This window comes from Meleagris gallopavo, chromosome 1 (assembly GCF_905368555.1).
Source record: "Meleagris gallopavo chromosome 1, MGAL_WU_HG_1.1, whole genome shotgun sequence".
Lineage (NCBI taxonomy): Eukaryota > Metazoa > Chordata > Aves > Galliformes > Phasianidae > Meleagris > Meleagris gallopavo.
The window spans coordinates 48,905,299-48,913,608 of NC_139404.1; the positions used below are offsets into that span (position 1 = coordinate 48,905,299).

General features: G+C 46.0%; 1 protein-coding gene across 3 annotated transcripts; it reads left to right on the forward strand.

Annotated features, from left to right (window-relative positions):
- The first annotated feature begins 1,616 nt into the window (after positions 1 to 1,616).
- POLR3H (RNA polymerase III subunit H) lies at positions 1,617 to 8,251 on the forward strand. 3 transcript variants are annotated; one of them, XM_003202298.4, is made up of 7 exons: positions 1,617 to 1,746; positions 2,017 to 2,135; positions 3,202 to 3,298; positions 4,821 to 4,907; positions 5,861 to 5,924; positions 6,501 to 6,708; positions 7,380 to 8,251. In XM_003202298.4, exons 2-7 carry the CDS (start codon positions 2,025 to 2,027, stop codon positions 7,431 to 7,433), a joined length of 621 nt encoding a protein of 206 aa, XP_003202346.2. In that variant the 5' UTR covers positions 1,617 to 1,746; positions 2,017 to 2,024; the 3' UTR covers positions 7,434 to 8,251. The 3 variants fall into 3 exon arrangements, with proteins under 3 accessions (XP_003202346.2, XP_085081732.1, XP_085081737.1); XM_085225606.1 differs by having other exon boundaries at positions 6,501 to 8,251; XM_085225611.1 differs by having other exon boundaries at positions 1,646 to 1,735; positions 6,501 to 8,251.
- Positions 8,252 to 8,310: the final 59 nt, after the last annotated feature.

Here is an 8,310-nt window from a genome sequence, read left to right on the forward strand (position 1 = left end):
AGTTTTAGATTTTTACATCAGAGACAATGCTTATGACCAATGCTGATGGAAATGTAGAATTCTTCCACAGAGAAAACCCAGTCAGTAGCAGTGCAACAGCCATCACATCCCCGATGCTCCAGGTGTGCACCATGCTGGAGTCAGAGGGGTTATCTGCAGGAAAGCATTTCTGACAGAACGTGATATTTCTGGTAGAAGCTGATAAATTGCTAGTGGGGCTGGTAGCCTGGTATCTCAAGGCAGTGCAGCTCATATGACTGCCATTGCGCTTCATGGAACACCAATGAGCCATCCATTAGACACGGGCCAGAAGGAGGGGATACCTTGCAGACCTCGTCACATAGCTGGGGCTCAGGGCTGTGCAACAGGCTGAAGGAGAAGTGTTTGTTTTGTTTTGGACACCCAGCAGACCCCATTGGGTTGTGACTGTTGGAAGCATGAAAAATGTTAGCTCAAGGGCAGGCAAGAAATGCAAGTGTGGTGTGACCATCCTAATCCACTTGTTCATCCAGTCTCCTGTATTACTACAGGTATTCACCCTGTATTGCCTAGAACCACGGCCCCTACTTAACCTTCCAGCTCTTATGTACAAAAGCATCCAGAGTGATCACCTTGCTAGTATCAACACGACCTAACTTCTAGTGTGATACCAAGGCTATTTCTTCCCCTGCTGTCAGAAAAAGGACACACTGAAGAACTACAGCACCTTCTGAAAAGGCAGCTACAGTGACCTGCAAAACCTGCAGCTAAAGGTCAGTCCCAGCATTATCCAACCTGCATGAGGCCAGGACAGAACAGCAAGGGATGTGGTGAGCATGCCAGCAGAACTGTGCCGTACCCAGATTAGCACAGCCACTGCCATGGAGAAGGGAAAGACTCTTTGTACAGCTCCTGAAGTAGGCTGGGGTGGATTTGGGGTGAGGTGTCCTGACAGTGGTGCGTGCAGAGCTCATCACTGACACTAACACTACTCCTCCTAGGGACCTGGGAAGGAAAAGTGATCCTCCATCATCTGTTTAATGCCAACACATCAAATGTGCAGAATGGCCATTTAATCATCACAAAAGAAGACACCCTAGTGGAGCAGGGATAATTTCAGACAGATCAGAAACTCCTTAGCCACAACAGATCTCTTATTAATGAGGCTGAGATCGGTATTTGTGGCCTCGTTTTCCCCTTCCCGCTCCAAGACACCTCAACATTTAACAATTTCTTATCCCGAGCACTCATTACCACCCGCTACACACTGCCACAGGGTGCGGGTGGTGACACTCATCGTGTTGGCATCAAAGCCGCGGTGCTGACAGAACAATTTTGCCTGTCAGCCACAGACACGTTGGTTTTTCTCAGTCTTTTTTTAAGCACCCCACAGCTCCTTCCATGTCTCGGGGCACGTCCCAGGCACCACCCCTCGTTTTCCACATCCTATATCACGAGGCGGGCAGCTGTGGACAATTTTTCACGGATTCACGTTTTATTTAACGAAACTGAGCCCTCTAGGGAACGGAGCGCCTCAGAAATAGACACCTCCTAACTCTCTCACAGGAAGACAAAATGGCCGCCCTCACCTGAGGCGGGCCTCGCGCCTGAGCCAGGGGCCGGGCCTCCGCACGGCACAGAGCCGTGCGGTAGGTCCGGCCACACGTCAATCAGAATCCGTCTCCCCGCCCCCCGAAGGCGATTGGCTCCGACACCGGAAGTCGCCGTGAGGACGGGCAGCGCGCGGCGGCGTTCGGTGTGTGTCAGGTGGGTTTGAGGCGGTGAGGGGTTTCTGCTGCCTCTGTGGGCTTGCTGCTATCTGCTCCGGGCTCACACGATTAGGCGCCTGCTCTGGCGTGGCTGTGGGCTCGTGGGGAGGCTGAGAGCTGCCCAACTGGTCTCTAACCCCACTCGTCTCTTTACTTTGCCCCTTATAAGACACAGAGTGCTGCCCCCCCGCGCTTCGGGCAAGGTCCGGGCTGAATACTTGTTACTAAGGCGGCCCGGCGCTGCTGTGCTCTCTCCCTGTCTCCCCAGAGGCCGCCATGTTTGTCCTGGTGGAGATGACTGACACGGTGAGGATTCCTCCCTGGCAATTTGAGAGGAAACTGAATGAGTCCATTGCTGAGGAGCTAAACAAGAAATTGGCCAATAAGGTAATGTATAGGGTGGTGTAAGCATCGTAGCATCATCACATAGCAAAGCATTTCTGTGTTTGTGCATAATGACACATGCGTCAGAAAAGCTTAGATATGAAGGCCAACCCCAAACAAAGAGAAAAAAAAGAGGGAGCCGTGTACCATCCCATAGGGGTCTTGTGTTCATGCTGTAGAGAAGGTGCTGAGGGGCATGGAAAGAGAGAGAGTCATTGCCATCTTCTGTGTGGGGTGGCAGTACAAAGTGCCACCTGAAAAAAACACATGCAAACCAGGCCAGTGTAAATACAACAAAAATACTGAAAGAGAAATGAAAGCAGTGATACCTGTCTTGCTGTGTGTTGAGTACAGTATGGTGGCACAGTCTTCCCCTTTAGTGTGGGGTATATGAAAGCGTTATGTCACAGAGTCCCTGTGCAGCCCATTAGGCTGATGGGCACATAGCTTTCAGGGGGTGCAAAGCTCTGAGTGCAGCTTGGCAGTGTGAAGGGGACTCTGGAGAGCAGCCCAAAATGATCGAGGAAGCAGATTATACAGGCAGGTTAGAAAAAAAAGCAATAATCTTGTATCCACTGACTAGGGGTAGATGCCATAAATTTTGTAGGCTGTGAAGTGGCAGAGAAACTTGGAGTTTTCCTTATGTCTGCCCAGAGGTATTATAATTTCAGACAAAGACAAGCTTAGAAACTTCTCAGGATGCTGGCAGGAAGTGCATTTGGCCTTTGGACAAGATGTGGGTCTGCTGAATTGATATGTGTTCTTTCACAACTTTACTATTGTGGCAGGTCACATTTTTCATTATTGACAATCATCCCAATGATTTCTGTTTATAGCAGCACTCCTTCTAGTGCCAGTAAGAACACAAACTCTCATAGCACTTGAAGAAGATGGGTTCCCCTGAAATGCAGTGTGCTTAGTGCTGGAGGAGTGCATGCAAGCAGCTTCTCTCCCATCTTGCCACCTTCTGTTGCCTTCTTTCTAAAAGCTGTGCAGTTTATATAAATTTCAAAAGAGTTAACCTGGTAGTTGATTTACAGCCTTTTTTATTACTTTTTAATTTGAGCAGGTTGTATACAATGTTGGTCTCTGCATCTGTCTGTATGATATTACAAAATTGGAAGATTCATACATATTCCCTGGGGATGGCGCGTCGCATACCAAAGGTACGTTCTGAGTTATGGCAGTTGCAGAAGGCTAGTGGTCTGCAAGTGTCAATGAAGTTCCCGTTGTTAGATAAATTAAGTTTAAAGAGACTTGCTGAAGTTAGCAGCCTTCACTGTTCCCTTTAGAAGAGAGAGAGGATCATGGCAGAAGTCCCTTTGTATTACACTTCTGTGGTTAGAAATACATATTTAAGTAGGCAGTCCCATCTTTCTTCTCTAGCAGTCCATCTCTGCCCTACAGTTACAGCCATAGGTCTTCAATAAGGAAGGGGCTAATTTAACTTAGAAAGCTCAGAAATCTCCAAAGAAAATAATTTATACTAATTGTTTTGCATTTGTCCATTATTTTTTTTTTTTTTCTTTTTGAAGCTAATTTTGCCTGCCTGGAATGTTGAAACGTTTCTAAATATAACATTCGCACAACAGTTGATGCTGTTTTCTTAGCTGGAAGCTTTGCTGCATCTGTCTTTGAGACTTAGACAGATCTGGTTCAGCATACATTTTTGGATTTTAGATGAGTTTTTTGGGGGAGGGAATAAGAAATGATTCGTTACTTTTGAGCTTTGGCAAATCTGAGCAAAAGCTGTAAGTAAATACGTAAATGCTTGAGCAAATGAAGTAACCCTGTTAGAAGGGAACTGGACTGACTACACGTGGCACCCCAGACATAATTTTTAATGCCAATAGAGCTTATTCCCTACAAATAAATGCTTCTCTAATACTGAGGAGGATGGCAAGCTTTGCTGCTTGCTTTAGTCTCCATTTGCTTCCTTAAATTTGAACCTCCTTGAACTGAAACAAGAAAGTATGTTCTCTGAGTTTGCAGAGAAACCTCCTGCTTTCAGAACCGGGGTAGCACTTGCTAGCAGGCAGCAGGACTTATTACTCCTTCTCCAATCTAGTGCTTGGTTTTATATAGAAGAGCAGCACTGGGAATGGACAGTTGAAACGATGTTAAACAGCTTTTAAGACTTATTTTGCTGGGGTTGTCTTAGTATGGCTTCCTTATAATTATAAGTACAAAATTCTTAGTTAGCAACATAACTAGATTTTTTCATTTGGGTTAAATAAGATTATGGCAGAGGATCTTACTTTGATAATATTGTTTACCATATAATTTCATTTGAAGAAAATAAATCATTGCTGTCAAAGATAAATAGAGCAGAAATATGGCAGGAAAACAATATTTCAGCTGACATTCTTGGTCTCCAAGGAATGCTTGTTTTTGTAACTGAATCAGAGGCCTTGCTTGTTTTATGGTTTTATCCTGTGAACTTCAATTCTTGCAATGTTGAAGAGCAGAGAACAGGAAACTGCTGATCAGCTGCTGCTATAATTCATATCGTAACTGATTCCTGTTTTCTTGAACTCACCATTACCTGTAAGGAAGCTGTAAAGCATGCAGGATGCAACATTTTAGAGGGCATATAGGATGTGGGATTTTGTTTTAGTGGCTGCCACCCTGTGGAAGGAGTATGGTTCACTCACACGGACATAACATTAAGATGTGCTTTCTTTCAAGTGCATTTCCGCTACGTGGTCTTCCATCCCTTCCTGGACGAGATTCTGGTTGGAGAGATTAAAAGCTGCAGTCAGGATGGCGTTCATGGTAAACTGCATCTCCTAACATTAGGGACGCAAGAGCTGCAGTGCACTTGGGGATACTGTGGTTTCAGGCACTGTCATGCTGTGTGTGAGCTGCTTGAAGGCTGGTACTGCCTCCAGCCCTGCTCCAGCCTGAGGCTGATTGGTAGCTTGAGCCTGGCAGATTCCCCTGCACTTTGTGGTTTTGTCTGCACTCCCCTTTCCCTTTGTCACTCGTGTGCATGCCCAAGAAGAACAGCCAAGCCCATCTGGAGCTAGACTGAATTTATTTTCTCGCTTCAATTGACGGAACTTCTGGTGGTTTTCTTTTAAGGTGGTAGTATCAGATTTTGTTGGTCTGATATATATTGCTGTAGTTTCTTGGATATTTGCGATTAATTCCTGTATCTGAAGACATGGCAGGGAGACATTCTTCATAAGAAAGATGATCAACCATGTACTTCATGAAGCATATAGCTTATGGATTGCCTTCTGATATTGTAGGAGTATTCCATGCAGACGAGATCCTGGGGATCCCAGGGGTATATTTGTTGCTGAATTTAGGCAATAAAATTCAACATCATGAGATCTAGAGGGTGGGTTTTGGTCTAACATGTTAAATAAAGAGCAGTGTACAGTTAGGTCTGTGATTTCTAAGCTCTTTCCTGTCACAGACCTCTATAGCATCTGACTCATTCATTGGAACGCCAACACGTCCAGTCCTGCTCCAAGCAGCCTTTTCCTTTCCCTGTGGCCACGAAGAGTGTGCTCTCTGTTGCAGTATGTGCTTTAGCTGGGTGTTTGCTTTGCTGCCAACTGAAACGGAGCATTGTGACTCAAAGAATAATTCGTGCGTAATCTCGGATGTCCTTCCTGAAAGAGGAAGGAAAATGAATCCAGAATTGCACTTTAGGAATTGCTGTGGTACATCATTTGTGAAGAATGGTTTCAGTCTTAATCAAATTCTTTTCTCCGCAGTTTCTATTGGATTCTTTGATGATATTGTCATCCCACCAGAATCCCTGCAGCAGCCAGCAAAGTTGTATCCTTTGATCACCTTTGATAACTTTAGTACTTCATTTCAAAAGATTGTGCAGTGCTGGCCCTGCAGGCATTTACTGCTGCAACAATGAAGGTGCTCAGTGGCAGAAGCTAAGCTGTTGTGTCGGGCAAGTCCCACAGACTGTTATCACAGCTAGGCAGGCCTCACGCTTATTAGGTTTTGCAGGATCATTGTGCCAGCTGACGAAAATGAATAGCAGTGTCCCTCAAACAGCCACACCATTAATCCCTGCCTCTAGACTTCGGTGCTGCTGAAGACAGAATGCAGGGTTTGCTACATGTGTAGATACACGGTGTGTCTAATGTCCTTACTTGTGGGAACCTGAGGGGTTGCTTTGTTTTGGAGGTGGGGGGGGAGTAACAGCATACACCTGGAAGTAGGAAAATCAGAAACAAGGCCACGGTGCTGGAATGTGCAGACAGTGATGTAGGACAGCATGTTGGAGTTTGAGAGATGATTGTGAAAAGGCTTTGAATCAGGAGGGTTCTTAGAACTGTAAAAAAGTGATCTGCCAGGTGAAATGCCATTTCCTTCCTTAGCCCTTGGCGTGGCCAGCGATGAAGCGGAGCAGGTGTGGGTATGGGAATATGAGACAGAAGAAGGGGCCCACGACCTCTACATGGACATCGGGGAGGAGATCCGCTTCCGAGTTGTGGACGAAACTTTTGTTGACACATCACCAACAGGTCCAAGCTCTGCAGAGGCCTCCACTTCAAATGCCACAGAAGAAATCCAGAAGAAGGAAGCACCCTACACTCTTGTGGTAACCATGTGCATAATTCCTATAGTCTTGGAAAGCCTGTGGTTTATTTTGTTCTCAAAGTAGCATCCCTTTCCCAAGGAATTGGTTGCTTTAAGCTGACCGTGAAACAAAGACAGTCACAAAATCAAAGGAGAGCAAAAGGGGAAGAATGAGACAGTTCTTGTGGTTGCCCTGCGTTTGCTGTATTTTTGCTAGAACACACTGTGGCTGGTGGAGTTCCCATCTGGCAGGCTGAATGAGAACAGACTGGAGATGCAAGACCTGCAGATAGGAATGAGCATACAAGAAATACAGAGCTGGGAAGACCACACCAAGATTTATGCAGCAGCACAGCAGTCTTTCCCATGCCGTGTTTTGGCACAAGACCTCCCTGAGTACAGTGTCATAGAAAGATGGTTCCAAACCAATACGAGCGGCTTTCTCACAGCAGGAGAAGGTTGGGGCAGTCGGCAGAGTCAGGGATGGGGTGGGCAAGTGGCTGATTTTTCAAGTATTGAGGGTTTGGTGTACTGCTGACAAGATTTGAAGAAGTTTGGGCTGGGATCCGGTAGGAAAAAGGGAATGCCTCATCTGCAACACAAGGGGGAGAGATTTCATATATATTTTTTTGCATTTACTCCTTTGTCCTGTATGCCGTTTACAATTGCACGCTCTCTTTTCTGTGTGAGCAGGGATCAATCAGTGAACCAGGCCTGGGACTCCTGTCATGGTGGACAAACAGCTAGCTGCAATCAGTGCCAGCTCCGCAGAGAGTCTTTCCAGTGGATGTTTGGGGGATTGCGGGATCCTGCTGGTGCTCACTGCTTCTTTGAAGCTGAATGAGAAATTAGACCTGCCATTCTGTTTCCCCTTCAGCTTCCAACCTGCCAGATCAAGACAGTTGCTTTCAAGAAATGTCTTCACTGATCTGTAGAAGTGAATTTACAGGGACAAAAAGCCTTGAGCCCAGCAGCAACAAACCCAGCTGGAGCTTTTGTCTCCTGCCCTGGAGGGAAAGCTGGGGAGGTCTTCGCTCTCCTGAATTAAGAAGGGAGTTGACTTCAAGTGAGCGAAAGTGGGAAAGAATGCCTGTCTAGATGTATTGTTTCCTTGGCCTGACAGCTTGATTTTAGAGGGGCAGAAACCTGCCATTCTGACAGGAACTGGAGAAGAAACAGCAAAAAACTGGAGCTGAGAGATGTGGCACTGAGATCTGGAAAATCCTTCTGCTGAGAGGGCAAGGGAAGCAGTGGTAGCGTTCTGCAGAGAAGGGGAACTTAATGAGTGGATGAAAACAGCCAAAGAGAACTGGAACGAAAGTTGTTTACTCACAAGTAATGGGCTCTGTGAAGATGACGGCCGTGGAAAAGGAAAGGCTGCTTATTGTGCTGAACAAAAATACTGCACTAGGTGGGCTGTATTTGTTGAGAATGAGCTAAACTTTGCTGGAGCTTGACTGAAAATACATAATTAAGAACTGAAATGGACCTGTGTTTGAGCAAGTTAATTATGTTTGTGGGAGCGTGTTAATGCTAGAATTGGAATAAACAGTAAAAGCCACACAGCCTGCCTTCCTGTACAATTCCTAGAGAAACGATGAGCTTCCTGCCTCACAGGAAGAAA

Excerpts from the sequence above, each read along its gene's own strand:
- POLR3H (XM_085225606.1), top strand. The coding sequence starts at position 2,025 with ATGTTTGTCCTGGTGGAGATGACTGACACGGTGAGGATTCCTCCCTGG. Across the intron at positions 3,299-4,820 it reads TGGCGCGTCGCATACCAAAG|TGCATTTCCGCTACGTGGTC; the intron begins GTACGTTCTGAG and ends CTTTCTTTCAAG. Across the intron at positions 4,908-5,860 it reads CAGTCAGGATGGCGTTCATG|TTTCTATTGGATTCTTTGAT; the intron begins GTAAACTGCATC and ends TTTTCTCCGCAG.